Here is a 21,335-nt window from a genome sequence, read left to right as displayed (position 1 = left end):
AAATTTTAAAAAAAGCTGGATAAACAAACAACTGAGAATGGTTTCAGAGGACAAAGTTCCCAGCCTGATGCATTAAAGATATTACAGATTATTAAAATATTTTAAAAAGCTGACATCCAACTGTATGATTTCCAATTTAATTACTATTTGGGAGATGAAAATATAGCCTTCATCACTGCCCTTTGGTAGGCTGAGAGTTTTGAGAAGTTAATGTATTAATTTAACCTCATCTTTCCAAATCTGCAAATGTTCCTGTGTTGAGCTTGTAATACAATACCAAAGCTCAAAAAAAGGAGCATATTAGCTGCTAAAAATACTATCATTTCCTTGCCAGAAACTTTACAAACTAAACACGATTGCACTTTTTCTGAATCCCAGTCCTGCAAGGTGCCCAGCATCCTTGAGGGACACAGAGGACACTTGCTGACTTGCGGTACTGGGCTTTTAGTGGAAGATAGGTAGGGGATTTTTGAAATTAGTGTTTTGTCTCCCTGCATTGACTTTTCCAAAACAGTGAGTTTGTTGTACCCCTTAAACTTAAGTCAGCAGGAAATTGGCCCCTGAACCTCTCTGCATTGTTCAGAAAACCTTCAGCATGAGTCATTTTGGTAGTGACTCCTCTGTGACCTGTGGCCTTACTCTTCCAGCTCTGGGGAGGAAACTGCAGTCAGTGCCTCCTGTTTGGTGCTGCATGTGAATGGAGACCTGGACTAAATTTTCCAGAAGGCCCTGGAGGAATTCTGCATGATCCCTCAGACCCATTAAAATACCTCCAGCCTTTGTACATAAAGAACCTTTCCTATCTGCTTTGACCGTGTGAGAAAACAGTGTCATAAGTAAAAGGAAGGTCAACCCAGATCTTGTTAGATGTTGAACACCTTCAGCTCCCACTGAAGAAAAGAGGGAACAGGGCACCCAACACCTGCAGGATTACCCGTTGAAGACCACATCCTAAGGGACAAACAATAACCAGGAAGACGATATAATCACCTGTTACAAATTATGCAATTCAAAGCATACAACTTATACACAGTTCCCCTGTTGGGATTAGCCAAAGGGGAAAAAAAAAAAAAAAAAGAAAAGTCATCAGATAAAAACATTTACTTTTGCCAGTAAAAATTAAGTTACAGACACCCTTGTTCTCAGGGTAAAATAAACTTAAAATATCTTAAAACAGTGAAAAAATACGAGAAAATTTTATTAAAAATATATGTACTCCTTACTCCAAATTGCTTTGTACAGAAAGGACTTCTTGAAAAAGAAAAAAAATAATCACAAACTAAATGCATATTCAGAGTATGCACTTTCTACAGCATATTTGGTAGAAGCATTATTTCTGTAAAACTGAGCAAGAGGAAGTTAGTTATTCAGCTTTCATTTGTTCCCTGACATCAGAAGGCAACGTTTCAAACAAGGTGTCCTCTACAGTGAAACCAGTCCGCTTCAGAGATCTACATTCACCAAGTTCAGCTGGGAGAATTTCAAAGTGATTGCCTTTAATATCCAAGTGGGAGAGGAATACCAAATTACCAATTTTAGGTGAAAGGACTGACAAGTTATTTTTCCCAATTTTCAGAGTCTTAAGTTTTTTGCAAAAGTATAGTTCATCTGGCACACTCTCCACTTTGTTGCAAGTAATGGAAAAGTACTGTAAACTCTGAAGAACTCCTATTTCAGGTGGGATAAAGCGAATGTCATTGTAAGACAAATCCAAATATCTGATTTTGTTGCATAGGAATAGGTGGGATGGAAGAACCTCTATTTTGTTATGGCTGAAGGAAAGCCGTTCAAGACTAGTGAGTTTCTTTATATGCTCCGGGATGTATGTTATACTGTTGTACCACAGCTTTAGGATCGTCAGTTTTCTCAGATGTTGAAAACTTACTATTTCTTCAATTGATTTGAGGTTGTTTTCTTTTAAATCCAATTCCTGAAGACTGAGAAGGCTGAAGACTGCATGAGGTATGCGTTCTAAATCACAGTGAACCAATTCCAGCTGTGTCAAGTTGACCATCTTCTTCAGGTTGTTGAGCATCACCAGCTTAGTGCCATCATTATGGATGCACAATTTTTGAAGGTGACTTGAAACATCGACAGCAGATTGTGGGATTTTAGACAAGTTACTTTTTATGTAAAGAACTTTAAGGCTTTTAAGTTCCCGAAAAGACTCCAACGTAATGTTTTTGGAAATATCATGACTTAGGGAGCCAATTAAATAGAGTTCTTCCAAATTTCTGAGGCCATACATCCAGTGGGGAAGTTCTCTGATGTCATCAAACTTGACGCTCAAGATCTTGAGATTCTCCTTCAGAAATGCCAAGGCAGCGCTGTGGATCTTCACAGAACATTGGTGCAATGAGAGCTCCTGGAGATTGTCCAACTGTGCAATGGTTGCTGGTATCATTACATTGTTAATAATTTCAAGCTTTAAAGACTGCAGCTCAGTAATTTCAAAAACAGTGTCTGGTAGTCCAGAGAGCATGAAAAGCTGTAGCTCCAAATGGCTATGGGAGTTCATCTGTAGCCGCTGTCTCAGTTTATCCGCGGTCCATTCATTGTTTAAGTTCAGCTGTTTCAGCTTATTTTCACTGACTTCAGACAGGAAGACAGCAAACCTCTTGGAATAGAGAGGATCATATTGATCTATCATATGAAGCATAAAAGCAAAGTCGTTCTTGACATCTGGGATATCATCGATTCCTGTCTCTTGCCGAACATATTCAAAGGAATATTCTTTCAGCGAGCGATAGAACAACCAGTATAAAGTATAAAGGCATGTGAGACCATAGATGCTTACAAAGCACAGGTAGCAGTAGGAGAGTTTAGAGAACAGATGTGCCATCGTGTGATTACAGCAAAAATTCTTGTATCCTGTCATGTCTTCTATATCAACATCACAGACTACTGTAAAATTAACTTCTGAGACGAGTGCTGTGTTGTATGCAATAATAATAAGGAATTTAATTACCTTAAGCACAGTCTGGCGAACATACATGACATAGAGTATATCACCCTCCTCAACATGCAGTCTAAATTTCTTCACCTTTTCAAACAGTGCTTTGGCCTGCTCACCTTCTTTCTTGTCTAATGCCCCAGGCGTTCCCTTATCCACAACCAGCTTCTCAGGGATTGATTTTAAAGACTGTGTCTTGACCAGAGTGCCTTCAGCGCTTGGCTGGATAGTATTAGACTTGTTTATGTTGTTCTTCCTGTTATCTTTCTCTTCAGAGTCTTCTCCTGATACTTCAGATAAGGCTCTTGTTGTCCAAGGAGAATCAAAACATTTCCCAAGTATTGAAATGAAGTGTTCGATTTTGGAGCTCGACCCAGGGAACTTGAACCAAAAGTTACTACACAGCATGAAGACCAGCGTGTGTATAAGGACAAGGTAAGGGAAGTACTTGGCATACCAGTGTAGGGCACGTTCATAGCACACCTGATTTATAAAACTGTATTGCTGAAGGTCCAAATCAGTCTTCAGCCCTTTCATTTCAACTGTAGCTGGAGGAGTGGATGGCTTGGGTGGAGGAAGAGGGGTTGTATCTGGGATTGTACTAAACACGTTTGAACTATTGGATTGGTTCTGGCAAGGCTGTACTCGTTTTGGAAGGCATATTATCTTGTCTTGCATGACCTGAAACACACAAAAAGATATCTTTTAAACTGATGTACAAACAATGGCGGCAGTACCACTGGGTAGCTGTCCTTGGAGTTCCTCCAGCTGTCAGGCATTCCTTCCCATAGCCTGGCACTTGATCTCACAGTCTGTGCTTTTATTATTATTGTTGTTAGTCCCAACAAGATACTTGTCCTATATGCAAGGAACTAGGTCACCCCTTTTCATCAATGATTAGCTTTCCGTAATTTGGATAAAAGGGCACTGAGACGATCCAGAAAAAGCAGAAGTATGGGAAATGCTTCCAGAAAAGACCAGGGATCTCCTGCCCTGCTCTCCCCAGAGACAGACTGTTCTTGGCGGGTGTATTCATCCTGGCAAGTGCTACACAGTATTCAGAAAGAGCTCAGGCTTTGAAAGCAGCATAACTGCATTCATGTGGCTTTACACTTAAACTGTGATGTCTATCACACCCAAAATGGCTGACAAAGAGCCAACGCGGGCATATCTATGCTGGGAAGACGCTGTTTATCTTCAGTCTTAATAAATACAGATAGTGATATTAGAGAGTCAATGGCATTTTATACATGTACGTGCACGGATATCATTTTTATTCAGTGTCTCATACAGAGACAGTTCTCACAGTACACACCTGTGGAAACAAAGTACCTGTCCTTGACTGTCTATAATGAAAAAGAAAGAGCAACTTCCTTAATTTGGGCTCGCCATTCACGTTGGTAAACTCAGGTGAGATTACCTTCAGGGACCAATCACCTTTGGTTTAAGTTGGGATAACAGTCTGAGTTCAGGGCCATGCTCCCCAGAGGTCTTAATTTTAAAATACTAATCCGTGTGATAAACCAAAGAGATCTGTAATTTTCCCTGAACAACTAACTGGGATTAGCCAAACTAAGAACATGTTTTCTACTGTAGTATGAATGTATCCTTTGACATCGTGGTTGTTGAAAGCACTAAAAATAGGGTATGCAACAAGAGCTTCCAAGTGCAGAACATCCTTGACAATCCACTGTGGTGTAGGGAGATGCTGAGATGAGATTGCACATTTTTAACTGTAACTGTTGACACTTCAGAAACTCCTACCATTAATTTTTGTCTGTAAATGCTATTCTGGTATTTCTTACACTGCTGTTAGTTACACTCTAGATTCATACCTCTGGTAGTAAGATGAAATAAAAAGAACCTGCCCGTCATTTGAAGTGTTTCCATGCATTATGTTCCAGCATGCTTCATCCAGTCAAGCAGGTAAACTTAAAAACAACAGAAGCTCTACTTCATGTGCTTAAGCAAACACTTAGGTTATGATGCAAAACACAGTACTGTACAGAGATTTTTAAACATGGACATCCTATCTTTTCAACTGAAAATATTTAAAATGGTGAATACAGGTGAAACCATAGTTGATTTCACATGAAACCTGGGACAAGGTAAGTGAAAATCTTAGGCCACAGAGGTGAGCAAATCCTCCTGAAATACATGTAAGAGCTCTGTCAGTGTGTCCCTTTAGCTCCATTTCTGAGTCACGCCAAAATACGTGAGACCCACGTTTGAGCCAGTACTACAACTTTCTGCTCCTGTGGAGTCCATCCCAAACAGCACTTTCCATTTCTTTTCAGCTTTTGGCTCTTCAGCAAAATTTAGCTACAGTGAGTGACAGTAATGTCAATTGTTTATGTGTCAGCATCCTCAGAGATGCTTTGGAATGGAGGAGGTGTAATATTAGTTGTGGGTGGTGTTAATAAAATAAGCACATGCATTTCAAATCCCTTTGAAACACAAAAGCAAAAAGTATTAACATTTGCCAAATAAAGAAAAACAGAAATTACAGAATCACATTTTTCCAAGCTTCTAAGCAAAAATAATAATAATAAAAAAGTAGTACAAAGAAGAACTTATATTTGATCATCTGTTTTGTTATGTCAGATTGCGGTGAAAACAGGCATACATGCACAAGCCAAAGCAACAGCTCTTATCTGAACTGGCATGACTCCACTGACTCTGGTGCAGCTCTACTGATTTACAGCTGCAGAAAGTCTGGTCTGTGTTATAGCAGCTTTAAACCCACGACTAGCAAATTTTTGCTTTGTTCACTACAAATTCAAGAGATAAACAATGCGTGGCACTGTACTCGTGAGGACTGTCCTCACTGCTCTCTCAGTGCCCCTGAGAGCACCTCCCTCGGCCAATTTACCTGCAGCGTGCACCCAAACACACCGATCATCAGCATGGCGACGGAGAGATAGTCCGTGAACACATCCCACCAGGGCTTCAGCACTCTGAACGCTGGCTGCTGCTCCGAGAACTGGCGAAACTCGGTCACGGGAATCATCCTCCTGGAAAAGAGCAAGGCCAGCGATCAGCCTCCTGCAGCCAGCACCCACTGGTCTATGCGAGACAGCGAGAAAGTTCTTCCAAGAGGTTTGACACAATCCAGTCTGGACATGAGAGGCCTGGGATGTGGCACAAAGTCCCTAGTTGCCTCCCATGAGGTCCCTCGGACACCCACCTGACAAGGGATGCTCGTGCTGCCACCCAGCACCACCATGCCCCGTACATGCAGGGACACCAACGTGCTCTGCACTGACTCCCACCCCACCTGATGGGTCGGCACGGCCTTCTGAACGCTGCCAGCTCCATATGCACTAGCCTTGATCTCAAAGGCCTGGCTAAAGCAGTTATCCGGTGCTCAGATTTCACAGGCCCGTTTAGCTATCATGTTTCATTCGCTTCCGTTGTATTTATAGTGGTTTCTGGGATGCTCTTGAATATTTGTGTGCATACTCACTACAGTTTTAAATCTACTATGTTTTGAGTACAACTTGCTAAAGTGCTTCAGCTAACCAGAACTACAGGCAGTATGGGCAGATCAAGGGCTTTATCTTCACCTCAGATGTCTAGGCTTACATCATCACCTCCTCGGAGAAATCAGCTCCTGCACGAGCATGTACACACAGACACCGATCTGTAAGTCCACAGCGAGTTGTGTAACTGAATCCTTGAGATCAAACCAGCACTGAAACTCCCCAGTAAGTTACAGTGGAAAGATAAATCCACATGGGAATGTAACAAAAATACTCCCAAGGACAATTTATGAAGAATGTCCTTTAACTAATACCATAAACGCTCACCACAATCACCTCGTGTCACAGACATATTTTAAGAGTTTACAGTCCCAGTTCAGCTGTGTGCTGGAACTCATGGGGTGGCTTTGGTGCCACCCAGCAGCAAGAAGGCTCAGCCATGAGGGTGCACGTGCTGACACACCTCCTGGGGACTGTGGGGATTTGGCAGATCCTTAGCCAGACAGGGAAGGACGCAGCCCTAACTGCAAGTGTATGGTCATCTTACAAATGTATCACTGCTCCCACTGCACAGGCTGTACTTGGGTGAATAGATATCCAGCTCAATGCCCCCTTAAGGAGCACCATGTCTCTGCTTGCCCAGCACCTCCTCAGGAGCTGGACCATCCCCAAAAGCAGCAGCACACAGAGGTGATGCCTGTAAATGTGCTTGGGTTAATAGCTGGGCTGGGGCTTCACCACTTCCTGAGTGGGGAGCATAAACACCTCCTAGCCCCTGCTCCCTGCCCTCTTTTAACCCTTTTGTGTTGCTTTTAGCATCACTTTGGCAGACAAGAGAGTCACTGTCAGCTTCTTGTCTTCAAGTAGTCCCCAAGACACGATACAGGCTATGAAACCAGGTGAAGCCATGCGCCTCCCTTGCACAGCCAGCAGTCCCCTGCAGCACATGCAAATGAATTTATTATTAATTTTATTAAGCTGCCTGAATGGATGAACGCAGCCATCAGTGCCATGTGCACCCCAGAGCCACTCCCCTGGTCCATGTGCGCTGGGCCAGGCTGCAGCAGGGGCTGGGGACTCTCTTGGACACACAGCACAGGGACAGCCCTCAGGACCTGCACCACACAGAGCGGCTGTTCCGTCTGATGGGCTCCACTCTGTATTTTTAGGGGCCTTTGTTGTGTTCCCTGGTTGCTTTGTTTCTTGTAAGTGATGTGTGGAGAATTTAAATGAAGGCAGATAGTTCCTGGTAGCACAAATACATGCTGCTCCCATCCCTTGTTCTCTGTTGTGGTCACTATTTGCATTGTGTGACTCCTCATTAGCACAGTGCACATACTGTCACCCTGGTTAATGGTCCAAGTGGGGAGACCTGTGCACAGCCAGCCTCTCTCTGAGCCATGCCAGGTCTGCAGAGCAACACCACAATCTGTTTGCCACTTAAATTTTCCTTTATTTTTTTTTTTTTTTTAATGAAACAGTTACTGAACAATGGCAGTAGTACTGCACATAATGATGGTAAATAAACTAGCAGTGTCTGATGACAGGCTACTTTTTTTTTTTTAGTTTCAGAAAAAAAGACATTCACAAGAAGCTTTAAATGGAGATTGGACACAAAGAAGATGGATAACCATTTTCCAAGATTCTCTGGAGAAACCCTAGTTCTTCTTTCATTGTGACACCAGCAATAAAGAAAAAACACTGGAAAGAAATGTAGAGGAGCAAGGGCTTGCCAGCACTGCTGTAATGGCATGACATAGTTATACGAAATTGCGCAGTCTTCATCTCCTTCTTCCCTGTAACTGCTTCCACACTCTGGCCTGTCCAGTGACCAGGAGGACATCCATTAGCAATGGCTTCAGAGCCCCAGCAGAGACACAGCAGGTCCACACAACCCTGACATAACCCTCCTGCCCCCAGCAGACACCTGGGGCCACATGCACAAACAAGGCCTGTTGTAATTCTCTCAAAACAAAGTGATTCTGTCGATCTTTACATTCATCTAAACAAATCAAACCAGAGATGGTAAAAATTCCTACCGCAGCCCAAAGAGCCATCTCTGGAACAGCACACCATCCGCTGTAGGTCACTACCTCCTCTTACCACATGCAGATGGAAGAACATGAGTTCAAAATTTCAGCTGGTGGAAAGTAAGACAGCATGACTGATTTCAGCTCACCTACATTCAAAACGCTACTTAATGGCACAATTTATGGTACCCCAAACGTGAAACGTGACTTAAATTAAACACTCTTTTAACCCACCTTAGGAAACTTTGAATTCTAAATATTGGAGTAACTTTTCCAATTACAACCAGAATTTGTTCTTTTTTCATCTCTTCCGTATTTCTAACAATCCTCAATCTCTAGAGAAAAGAAAACTGCACATGAGACAAACCATCTGGCATTCTGCTACCAGTATGAAATCAGAAAGAGACTTGGATTAAGAGCTGTACTGTCTCATTGAACAGTACTGCAAAAAAGTGCTGAGTGTGCCAGATGAAAAACAAAAACAACAACAAAATGGAAGGGGAGAGAAACTAGTAGGTTTTTATTATTTTAAATTATCTAGGATACAAAGAGTCAATGAATGAAAGTAAGTATGTGATGAAATGCTGGAATCCAGGGAGATGTGCAAAGAATACCTGAATCCCCCTGCAAAGGAAAAGGAGGGTCAAATAAAGTACCCTGAAGGCATGCGCAAAGACTTGAAGATAATAAGCAGATATGGCTTTCACTGGAAATAGAGATGTGGAAGAACACCAAAAACAAAACAAAAACAAAAAGAACACCCACAACTTTCAGGTCCAAACTCTTCGCTGATGTAAACAGGAACAGCTTCCAGCCAAATGGATATTTACTCCTGCAGAAATCTAACCACAGAAATCAGCTCATGCATGGGCAATGAGAAGCACAGCATGATGACTTAACATGACCTGAAAGAGCTAAAGAGAATAAATAGATTCAAGTGGGAAAGCAAAGTACTGGACACAAGTTAGACTTAATAAATGAGAGATTAAATCAGGGGATGATTCCAAAACAGCCACGTCACAAAGCACCTCCTGAGCAATTGGCCTTCACCAGGGGAAACGCGGGGAAGCCGTGTGGACACACTGCAGAATGTAAAGGAAATTAATTAATTAGCTGCTTGGCGCTGGCAGCCTGCAGGAGCGGGCAGGCAGGGCTGCCGGTGGGATCCGTGGTTGTGCAGGGCTTCATGCTCTGAGGAACAGCTGCATCAGGGGCTGGACGGGGGCAGGCCAACAGACACTGCTTCCAGCTGCGGCCACCCTGCCACCCCCAGTGACAACGGTGGACACACCAGAGCCCTCCTGCCATTGCACCACAGGCTGCCAGAGCTCCTCGCCTCAGCCCGTGCTCTGAGGGATGCAGCACGATTACAGGGTACAGACACGTTAATGCTTGCAGCTGCTCACCTCCAATACAGCCCTCAATAAAAACGCTGCTGGCTCCTGGCGGCTCCCCACGCTCCAGCTATTGCTAGGTGACCGTTGCTATTTTTAAGTAGATGCTTGTGGAGCGACTTAACTCGTTTTAGGCAACGTAACTCTGAATGGACACAGATAACTGGGCATCCCTGCCTCTATTCCATCTCTTGGTGCAGGTCTGTCAGTGCCCAGACCCCAGCAGGGCACAGCGGGATAGCTGTGGGCCATCACCTGCTGTCCCTCCCTCACCGTCCTCAGGCTGGGGACCGGCCTGGCCGTGAGGGGAAGGACGACCTCCAGACTGCTGAGAAAGCTGCTGAGCAGCAAGGCCTGCTGCCACCATCCCAGCTACCACATCCTTGCTGAGCAAAGCCTGAAGACATGCCCCATGCTTTGGGCCCAACCCAACCCACCATCTGACAAAATGGCGGTGGCACGGCTGCTTGCTGTGCTGTATGTGAGAGACTGGGGCTTGGCAGCGCTGTGTTTGTCAGGCTACAGACATCATTCCCCAGAAGGCAAGCTGTCTTACTCTTACTGCTGTCTTACTCTTCCAGTAGGTATTCAACCACGTTGCTGTGCCCCCAGGCAATGGCTGTCATCCATGGCTTGTTTTAGGTAACATACAAAGCCTCGCACCACAGTCAGGGCCCCTGAGCACTGGGCAGGCAGCTAATGTCAAAGTTGCACCAATTCAGTTAGGGCAGGGTGTAAATAGTAGGCCAGAGGGCAAAAGGAGGAGGAACACAGCACTAGGAGAGTAGTGAAATTGCAGAAACAGTGAAGTTTAGAATGAGGAAGCACAAGAACGTGGTGATATCTCTTAAACTAATCAGAAAAGATGTGAGTATTATTTGCCAGCTGACACTGAACCATATTTCCCCACCATTGCATCGACCCCACCTCGGGCAGAAGACCGGCACCACCACCTCCTAAAGCAGCCACAAAGGCTAAGCCCAGCCCTGGGCACCACAGCCATGGCCCCGAGCCGCTGGCAGAGATGGGTTTCCACAAGAGAAAACTCAGACTGGGACTGTGCAGTCCTTCATATCAGAGATCTATCAAGTGGGGAAAGCATTGGGCTGGGTAAAACTAGCTCTCCTTGCTGATTTAAATATATTGCATGTGTTAGGATAAATTATGAAATGGCTTTTGGGAATACCACTGCAAGTAGGTCTCTGGGCTGGTTCCCATACATGATTTATAGCATATTCATCTTCATTAAAGGAACAGAGCACAGCACATATGTAACAGAGGCCGCAGCAATTACAGGAAGCGATGAGCTCGTGACTTGGTGGCAGGGACTTGCTGAGCCCTAGGGCACATGGGACTGGTATCACGAACCCCCAGCACCCTGCAGCTGGCTGTAAGTGGTCACTGCTCCACAGAAATACTGTCAAGCCACTTTTCAGGTGGCACCAAAAATTGTTCTAACCACTTCTAGAAACAGGCTTAGGGGAACAGCACTAGACTATGCATGTTACAGAACTTGCTGTCTTTTTATTTTGAACTTTCCAGACCCCTGTGTCCCAAAATTTGGCCTGTGTATTGGGGAAGCATTTTTTACTGCACTGTAAACAGCTGCCCACAGCTGACTAATTTTAATTTATAAACCTTGGAAACTGTGGTTTTGCATGTCTGCTGGTTGTGGCAGCTACAAAGGCTGATCCTTGTCTCCACAGCTTGCCCTGGAGTCCCCCACAGCTCCTGGCGCTGCTTGTGCTGGCACTGCAGACTTAGATAATGAACCCTCTCCACTTCGTCACCTAACTGGGAGGAGACCAAAAGCGGGCCCATGGACAAGGCCTCCAGTCTGAAACAGCACTGATTAGGCTAAGGGGGCAATAAGATGATAAGGGCTGGAATTAGCAACTCCTAATTCCCAAGAGTTTGATGCTGTGCCTTTATCTGAGTTCTTACAGAAATCATACGTGTGGTGGAACAGTACCTGAACTACCCTGATACTGAGCTCTGGTAATTACCTTGCTATCTGTTTGCACTGACCTAGATGTCCAGCAATGGTCTGCTCCCATGTAACATACAGTAATACCTCTACTAGTAATATCTCCCTGGCTTTGAAGCATTTCAGGAAACTAGTGTCCCCTGTCAGGCCCTCCAGCCATCGGTGTTTCCTGTAAAATAAAATAAAAACTGCCTTTTTTTTTTTTTTTGGGGGGGGGGGAGGAGGTGAGGGGGAAATAGGGGTTGGAAAAATTTCTTTGAAAACTGAGTATTTGGAAATAAAGCAAAAAGGTCGCACGTTGCCATTTCTTCAAACATGATGGGCTACTTTTTGTTCTGTTGATCATATCAGAGGTTTTCATAGGAAGAAATACCATCATTTGGAAGAGATACAAACAAATGATGCTGTTGCTTAAACATAAATCCCACGTTAAGGAACTGGAAAGTCATTAAAAACAATCCATTTGCATCCAAACAAGTTATTTTTAAGAGACATATGTTTACTGTATCATCAAACAAACCACTTGACATTTGTCTTCTCGGGGGTGAGGCTGGCAAGGAAACCTGGCCAGAAGGAAGGACAGAGCATGAGTCAGGCCTCCCATCAGACTTGGCCATGGACTCCCTGCCTTGGGCACGCCACATCACCCCGCCGTGCCTCCAGCTGCAAGCAGAAAGGTGCCTACTGCCTTTACTGGGAGGGGTGAATACAAAATCACAATATATTGCTTTTTCCATGTCTCTGCAAGTGATTGAGTCTGAACTCACAGCAAGCCCAAACTCCTCAGCAGAGCCACCAGAGCTGCGCTGATGCTACATGTAACCACAGCCGCTGTTAGGCTGCCATGCGGGGAGCGGACAAAACACAGCCAACCCGTAGGATGCGTTATTCCTGCGCCCAGTTTGGTGGCCCTACAGCCCATGCCCTGCCCAACGCCCACAGCCAGCATTGCGGGTTCAGAGGCGACAGTGACCGCCCTGTCCCTGCTGCGGTGCCTGGGGAGCCACTCCCAGCCCCGAATCCAGAGTTCGGAGCATACCTGAAGAATGTAATGAGGAAGCGACTTTAATAATTGTGCATCAAAGTATACGCTGCAATTTCCACCTACACATCCAGTAAGCGCCGCCTTGGCGACAGCATCCCATACAATACCCTTGTTGTTTTAATTGAGCCTCAGTCCTTTTTCATGCATTACACACCAAGAATACTTCCTATTGTCAGCAGCTCTTTGACTTCTGTTTGGCTGGACTGAAGACAAAAAAAATGTCCAGGGCCAGATTCTGCCAGATATAATCTCAGTGGAATTGATAGCAGCTCTTTTGTACCACAGCACTGTGTGGAGGTCTAGCTTTGCTGAACTCTTTGTCCAAATTTAAAGAAAAGTGAACTCTGTATATTTCCATGTGATACTCTCCACTTTTTGGCTTTGACAGTCACATTCTTGGTTTATCAGGGCTATCACTCAAGGCTAGGCCCCTCTTTCCAGAGCTGCAAAACGTTCTTAATGCATGTGAAAACCTTTAACAGCAACCCCAAGAGCAAGAAACTATCCAGAAAGTACTATTTTAGTACTGCTGAAATACGTCTGAATGACCGAGAAAAGGAAATGCTGATCAAGTTTTAACTGAAACTACAGCAGGCTTTCCACAAACACTTACTGATACACTCAGATAATGAAGACAGGAACCATGTCATAGGATAGAGAATATTACATAAACTAGTGACAGTCATTGTCAAAGGAATATTCAGGGACTCCAGGCTAAAACAAGTGCTGAGAATAAAAAATGTTCAGATGATATAATTAAAAGTTAATTCCTAATTGGGACATGAAGCACAAAGGGTCCATTCTGAGCCTAAGCAGCTCAACCATCTGAAAAGTTAGTTAAAAACTTTTTATGCAGTGATTGAGCCAAAAACATTAAAGAAATGCTGCTTTCATGATTTGTGAGACTACTTCGCATAAGGGATCTTTTCTGCTCCTGCTCGCATGCTACACAAGAGAGCTTTCTAAACTTTGCAATAGTCTCGTAAAACACGAATCCCCAAACGCCCAAATAAACATGTGGGTATTCTCAGCCTGAAGCACAGCTGATGCATTTTCCTACCCCCTAACCATCCTTTGTGACAAAAATCTCCAACAATGAAAACACAGCTCAGTCCCACCCGCACTCCTGAAAAAATGGAAAGACTAACATATAGAAAGTCAAGCATGGGTATTCTCACAACAGGTATGATCCTTGCACGCTCAAAGGTAAGCATGAACAGCTACAGAACCTGACTTGCTACTCACGCAGGAAGACTTTTAAAGATCACAAACCAAGGTTTGGAAAACCAGAGCTACCTGCCTAAATTCTTTACCAGACGTTTTCAGAGCAGCGCCCAGCCGTGGCCCACTGGAGGGATTAGCTCGAAACACACTCCATCAGAAGGCCCACTGGTGCCCCACAGAACAAAAGGCTGTATCCACTGAGCCCCAGCTTCGCCAGATCAAAGCCATCACACGGGGCCCAGACCCGGCTGCGGCATGCGGGGCCCTTTCTGACAATACCGTCCACGAACACCCACTTCGCCCTGTGTGCTCGCATGAGAGCGGCCTGCCACTGGGACTACTGCTCAGGCATGCACACCGGCAGCACTCTCTCAGAGCACCGAACTGCTTCTTTACAGCAACCCGTGGTCCCGAGCTGCCGCAGGGCGACGTGAAGCCGGCACGTGTCAGCCCCCCACAGAGCAGCACCCAACCTGTGCTCTGCTTCACTGCCAGCTCCAGAGCAAGCATGCAGTCCGAGCTCCTACCTTGTTTCCAATGGTGAGCAGACAAAACTTGAAGTGTTCTCAGCACGTTAGCAGTCTCATTGCTGGCTTGTTGAATTTTGGATTCCCATCAACACAAAGTCATTGGGTGCTGTCGCCACTGAAGGGAAACGTGGGCTGGTGTCTCGGTGTTTTCAGCAGAGCATCCTTTAGTCCAGAATTTGAAGTTGGTATACAAGGCCCGGTGCTGCTTGCCTAAGGGTCAATGGAAAAGTTGAAAGTTGACTCCAACAGAAAGAAACATGCCTTTTATATCACTCTGCAGGAGCAGGCTCTGCCACCCGTTCTGGTTCAGACCCTGGGGATCTCCACACTCACCCCAGCAGCAGTGCCAGCAACTTTCCAGGAGAGCTGCGGCATGCTGCCCTGCAGGGGGCATTTCTCTCACCACTGACACACCAAGAAGCAGACCCTGCACATTACTACGAGCTTATCTGAGATAACACAGCCAAGAAGAACCCAGAACTCCAGCTTAAAGCGGGATTCTCCCAAACGATTAGAAAACACACAAAGCACATACACAGCACTGCCCTACCTACCCGATCAAACACTTGATTGCAAATCAGCCCTTTATGGAAACAGCTGACACAACCTCCACACTGGAAAAAATAAAATAAAATAAAATAAAATAAAATAAAATAAAATAAAATAAAATAAAATAAAATAAAATAAAATAAAATAAAATAAAATAAAATAAAATAAAATAAAATAAAATAAAATAAAATAAAATAAAATAAAATAAAATAATAAAAAAAAACAAACACAAAAAACAGAGAAAAACCCCACCATCCCGATCCAAGCTTCGAGTCTCCAGATGATGCAGCTGTAGGGTCTGTCCCGTGCCTGACCAGCCACTGCATCAGGCACCAAAGGAGCGTGGTGTGGGAAGGCTGAGCCTGGGGCGCCAGCCTCACAGGCAGCCTGAGATGTTGTGCCTGCCTGGGGAGGGGGCAGCACTAGGCCTGCCCTCTGCTGCAGTGGGAAGCGACACAGCAAACGGCACTGTCACATCTGCCCAGGGAGTGAACCAAACCTCCCATCTTCCTCAGGGGACAGAGGTCTCAGGAGCACAGAACCCAACCAAAGCCATCGTGCTATGGCTTGAGCTTGCACCAGCGCTGGGTTGCATAGAACCGATGGGAGCACAGCTCAGGGACGAAGCAGAGGGAAAAGTTTCCATTATGTCAAACACGTAAAATCCAACACTGGCTAACAGTCTCCTGACAAACTGTTTCGGAAAGAGAGAGGCTTCTTTGCTGTACTAAGACTTTGGGGGAAGTATTTTGGAGTTCCTGTCTTTTTTCCCTGACGTACAACATTTCCTCTTCAGGCGGTTCTTTACCACACGCCCTCCTCCGCTGCCCTTCACAGCTCCCCGGCAGCAAGGACAGGATCTTTTCACTCAGTTTTCTCAAGATGGAAAAAAAAGCCTGTAAAATTAAACTCTAGCTCCTGCTATTGTGAATTGTTTGGAGTACCATTGGAGATTTTTCACTTCCTGCAGCATTCAAAGAGGCTTGGGCTGGGAAATGCCTTTTTGGCAACAAATCGGGGCCACTTGAATCAATGCTAAGAGGTCAACGGACAATCAGGGGAACTGCTGCTCCCAACAGCCTCCAGCCCATTTTGTTTCGGACCCTGCGGTCACTCAGGTGACCCCGATGCCATTTCACCTCCCTGCCACCAGCTGTGACGCTGCCCCACTCACGGGCAGAGCCCTTACGGGGGGCCTCCAGCCCCAGGTGGCGGCCCCGCCGCAGGAAGCAGCCCGGGCTGTTGCGGGATCCGGCTGCCTGATAGCGCCGGGCGCTGAAGCGAGGAACTTCTGTGGAGCTCAGGAGTCTCCAGTGCTGGTCCTCTCCGGCAGCCAGCGCTGGCTGCGGCTGATGCTGGGCACACAAAGTAATGGATTTTCAGGGTTTCTGTCAGAAAGTTTCTTCTTGAAAGTTATTCCAACAGTAAACAAGCAATTAAAAAAAAAAAAAAAAGCCACCACAGAACGGTGTTATTACTGTAAAACCAACAGCAGGGCCTGTGACTACCCAGACGGGAGGAAAGCAACATCACCGCTGCCACACGTTTTAGCAAACTCAGAGTGCAACTGGAAAAGGAAATGATTCAGAAACCACAGGTGCTCTGCGCGGGCTGCTGCGCCTCGCCGGCAGCCCTGGGCACAGGCGAGGTGCCGGGAACCCGGGGCCAGGTCGCGGGGCCGGGAGCGCTGCTGGGCCCGGCTCCGGGAAACAACGAGAACGGGAGCGCTGCCCCCGCACTGCTTCCACCGCGCCAGAAAGAAAAGTAAAAGCGGCTCTGAAATCGCAGGGGGGAGGGGGGACGCGCCCCCTCGGCTGAACAGCGAAGGCGTTTTTCCCGTTTTCCCCGCACTGCCATCTTTTCTCCTTCCCCCGCCACCTCGCAAGGCAGCCCCCTGCCCCCGCGGGGCTGCGGCGCTGCCGGCAGCGATCGGCACACGTGCGTGGCGAGACCCCGCCGCCCAGCGACCCCGCGCCCGACCCCGGAGCAAGAGACAACAAAACCCCACCGGGCCGCACCTCATCTCTGCACATTCCCCGCTTCCACGCGTTTTCGTCCCGACGAAACCCCACCCGACGCATCCCGCAGCCTTGCCCAGCCTCTCACCGCGCTCGGCCAACTCTCCCCGGCGAGCTGCAGCGGCTGCTGGCGAGCACCCGCTAGGGCAGGGCGAGGCGAGGCGGGGCTGCGCTGCCCGCAGCCGGTGCAGCGGCACCGGGACGCCCCCGCTCCGTGCCCCCGGCGGGCTGGGGCGGGCCGCGAGCCCCCAGCACCCCCCCCGGGGCCCCGCTGCCTGAGCCGCGGGGGACGAGCCGGCGGCCGGGGTCCCCCGCAGCCGCCCTCCGGGGCTGCCCCGTCCCGGGGCGGGCAGCGCGGAGCCGCCGGGGCTCGGCATCTCCCCGGGGCCGCCCCCGCCCAGCGGCGGGCCCGGGGCACGGAGCCTCCCGGAGCCCGCTCCCGGCGCCGCGGGGCCTACCTGCCTGCCGCCTGCCGCCTCGGCGCGGGGTCACGGGCGGCGGCCGGGCGCTCACGCCGCGGTGCGGAGCGGAGCGGTGCGGAGCCGAGCCGAGCCGAGCCGAGCGGGCCGGGCAGGGCAGGGCCGGGCCGGGCGGGGCCGGGCGGGGCGGGGAGGCCGCCGGCAGCCGCGCTCCGCCTTCGCCGCCGCGGGGCCACGTCTCCAGCCCGCGGCGGGGCCGCGCCGGGCAGCGCAGCCCCCTCGGGCCCGGCCGCGCTCCGCCCCGGGCCCCGGGAGGGGGCCGCGCCGGGCAGGGGCAGCCGGCGCCTCCCTGGGGGCGGCCCGCGGCGGCGCCGGGTCCCGGCGCGGGGCGGGCGGGAGGGGTCCGGCCGCCGGGAGGGTGGCGGCGGGGGGAGCCGGGCGAGGCCTTGGCCTCCGGCGGGGCGGCCTGGAAAGGCTGCGAGGAGAGCGGGCTGGCAGCGCGCTGCCGGCGGCCAAGCGCCTCGGAGGGTGACAATTGGAAACACAAACTTGCAGCCGGCGCCTCCCGAGGCGCGCACTGCAGGCTGCTGCTGCGAGGGACGGGTGCCCGGCGCTGCCAGGGCAGAGTCACGGCTCTGGCAGAGCCGGGCCGGGCCGGGCTCAGCATCAGAGGGAGGTGCTTCCTTTTCCTCCGATGACTTGCCCCGAGCCTTAGGGATAGCGTGTGTATGCCCTCAGGGACACGCAAATATGTAAACACGGAGAAACTCAAAATATATAACCCCCCTGGGGGGAGTTAATGGAAACAAATAGGCCGTGAGGCATCCCAGCTGTCTTACTGCACAAACACTAACTGGATCAGGATGTGGACCGAGGGACTGCTGCGGGCAGCTCTGGCTTCGCGTCCTTCTGAGCCATCTGCTCCAGGGGCTGCTGAGGGCAGGCGTAGGTTCCTCATCTGGGAGCCGCTGATGGGATGTGTAGCAGTGGAAGTTCAGCTCATCACCCGACCGATGCGTTTAGTTAAGTGCTTTGCTGCGCAGAGCTGCTTCCCTTGGCAGAAGCCCCCGGTTGGGCTGTGTTTTCTGAGGAACCTCAAGAACCAAGGGGCTGAAGCTGGCACAACCCACTTCTGGCCCTGTGGAGCCACCTGCCTAGAAGATTTCCGCAGTAATTCACCATTATATAATTTTAATGCTTGTCCCCAGGCACCGGGGGATATGGCAGAAGATTAAAACAAATGAGCAAGATTTCCATACGGACAAATGCACTGGGTTTCTTTTTTTGAGCTAAAGAAACCGTTACCGTGACTGCTGCATTCATTTTCTTTTTATTGGTTTCTTTCCATTACTCTTAACTCCTGGCAGCAGCTTAAGAGAATCCCTCCCTGTCCTGGATGGTTTCTTCTTTCAGCCATCTGCAGTTGTTCTGTTCACCCTTTCGTCATCACTTAGCTCATTTAATCTTTTCTCATAAGCCAGTCCCTCCCGTTACCTAATCACATTGCTGCTTTTCCCTGAAGTCCCTCTCGGTTGCTCATTTATTTCACAGTGACATGGTGGCCAGTAATCCTGCCATTGTTAACGTTTCCTGTTGTGGACTTTTGGGCTATTTTTGTTCGGAGTTGCTGATGTACTCTGAGGGTTGAGCTAAACTTCCCCAAGAAGAATAATCACAGGCAAGGTCACTGATACTGCAACAGAAAAGACAGTCCACGGATAATTACACCCAGTGGGTTGGAGGCTTAGTGCACTTCTGCTGCGCGAGCTCTTGGTGGGAGAAGGCCCAAAATTCACATCTGAAATTAAACACTCCTTTGCTACCTGCAAAAAAATGTGTACTTTATTTGGAAAGTTCCCCCATTGTTTTAAGGCCATCCAGGCAGTTGAAGCCTGAAGTCCTTTCAGTGTCTTTATTTTACTGAAAGCATCATTTCTACCACAAAGAAACCACTTGTGTGACGGCAAGTTTTTGCTTGCTTTGATTTCAGATAGCCTCTTTGGTTTCCATTGATGCCGAAGGAATGTGGGACAGGCCACCTAAGAAATGCCATTGCTGCAGACTTTGTGTATTTGCCTTTTTTGTCAATTGGCCTATTCTATCATTCATATTTTACAAATTCCGGAAGTGTTATTGCTGCTACTGTGTGCTGCCTCACAGCATTTACACTGCAAAAAAAAACAGTGCAGCGCTGGTTTGCGCCGAGTTAAACCCACAGCCGACCAGCCGGCTGCAGGGACAGCCGGCACCGTCAGCACTCACCCCATGCAGCTACCCATGGGTTGACCCCTTGGCGTGATCCAGGGTCAAGGTGCACAGCGCCAGCACAGCATCTGCAGGGATACTGCCCCACAGTTCCTATTCCCCCTCAAAATCCCCAAGCCTCTTGGCTCCCAAGAGCAGCCCTGAAATTGGGGACAAGGGATGGTGACGCTCAGAGCTTGGCAGATCCCATCTCCCCTCAGCCTCAGGAGAGAAACTGGGGCAAGAGAACAGAGGCCAGAGTGCAAGAGCTTTGACTATACTTGGAAACAGACCCACAATGAAAATGCTTTCCATCAGTCATCTCTTTCCAACAACTGTTGAAAACAGCATAATCTGCTAACACAGAATGCTAAATTGCTTTCAGACAAAGTACTGAAAAATTACTTGTGATTTAACTCGCGTCCAAGCTGCATGCTCTGACAGCTCAAGTGCTTCTCAGCTACTTGAAGTTTGTCAGTTTATCTTTTCCTCTACTTTGTTCTCCAGATTTACATTTTAACCCCTCTCCCTCCACAGCAATGTTTTTGAAACACGATTTTGATTTTACACCACCATATGCTTAAACAACAGCAATGTCCTGGAAATGCAGACTTTTAAAATAGATCACGTGGATGCTATGGATTGAATCCAGGTAGGAGAAGCAAAGCTTCAGAGCAAGGTGAGTAGTATGCTACCATTTCTTAAGCCTGCAACATTTTTGTTTTTTATTTCATATATTAACAGCCACTTTAATCAGAAGGAAAACACAAAGGATTTTTAATCTCATGGACGCTTTTGTTGTTCCTAAGTACAGAGGAGCCACATTCAGCACTGCTACAATTACAACGAAAGCAGTACAATTATAGCAGGGAAGAATTCAGCCTAACTAGTTCTCTGTGAAGTGCTGTATTGACAGCATGTACCTTGTATTGTTCAGAAAACAGAGAGCAGAAGACATGCCAAAAGAAATAGGACTAACTCCCGTTTTCTGACCTTTGGCTGAACTGGAGCTCCTGGATTTGAAAGGCGCTTTACCTCTGTTAGGCTTCTGTTTGTTAAGTTTTCTTCAGTGATCCGTCTGCAAACTTCTTAAGTGGGGAGCTGTGCAGCTACGCTCAGTACACCTACTGCAGCTCTAAGCCACCAAGCCACGTGCTTCACAGGATGCAGCATGTTATCATCTAATTTTAGAGGTGACGCAGTGAGGGGGGTAGCTCACACAAAGCAGGAGGGATGGAGCCCAGCAATCAGAGCTCAGAAGCAGCACTTTATAATTACTAAACACTGCTATCCAAACAGTGGCTGGTTTTATTACTACCAGTGCATCTTCATTGGCGTGACTGAATAAGCAAGCAGGAGCAAGGACATCTTCTGGGGGAGGATTTTAGGATGAGGGGTAGCTGGGGCAGTCGTGACACCTTTGGCTGCCTGAGGTCCTGCCCCCTCTGACACTCCCTGCT

The 21,335-nt window shown here is 47.8% G+C and overlaps 1 protein-coding gene across 3 annotated transcripts; it reads right to left on the bottom strand.

Moving 5' to 3' along the window:
* Positions 1 to 1,180: 1,180 nt before the first annotated feature.
* LRRC8C (leucine rich repeat containing 8 VRAC subunit C) lies at positions 1,181 to 21,002 on the bottom strand. Of its 3 annotated transcripts, none has more exons than XM_084291209.1 (4): positions 20,869 to 21,002; positions 14,643 to 14,855; positions 5,826 to 5,967; positions 1,181 to 3,634 (listed from the first exon to the last, which is right to left on the bottom strand). In XM_084291209.1, the coding sequence occupies exons 3-4, from the start codon at positions 5,961 to 5,963 to the stop codon at positions 1,364 to 1,366; spliced, it is 2,409 nt and encodes an 802-aa protein (XP_084147335.1). In that variant the 5' UTR covers positions 5,964 to 5,967; positions 14,643 to 14,855; positions 20,869 to 21,002; the 3' UTR covers positions 1,181 to 1,363. The 3 variants fall into 3 exon arrangements, with proteins under 3 accessions (XP_084147335.1, XP_084147336.1, XP_084147334.1); XM_084291210.1 differs by having other exon boundaries at positions 20,911 to 20,997; XM_084291208.1 differs by lacking the exon at positions 20,869 to 21,002 and adding an exon at positions 17,671 to 17,788.
* Positions 21,003 to 21,335: the final 333 nt, after the last annotated feature.

Source organism: Netta rufina (genome assembly GCF_964035555.1).
Source record: "Netta rufina genome assembly, chromosome: 8".
Lineage (NCBI taxonomy): Eukaryota > Metazoa > Chordata > Aves > Anseriformes > Anatidae > Netta > Netta rufina.
Note: the sequence above shows the minus strand (reverse complement) of the source record. Positions and strands in the feature narration are given on the sequence as shown.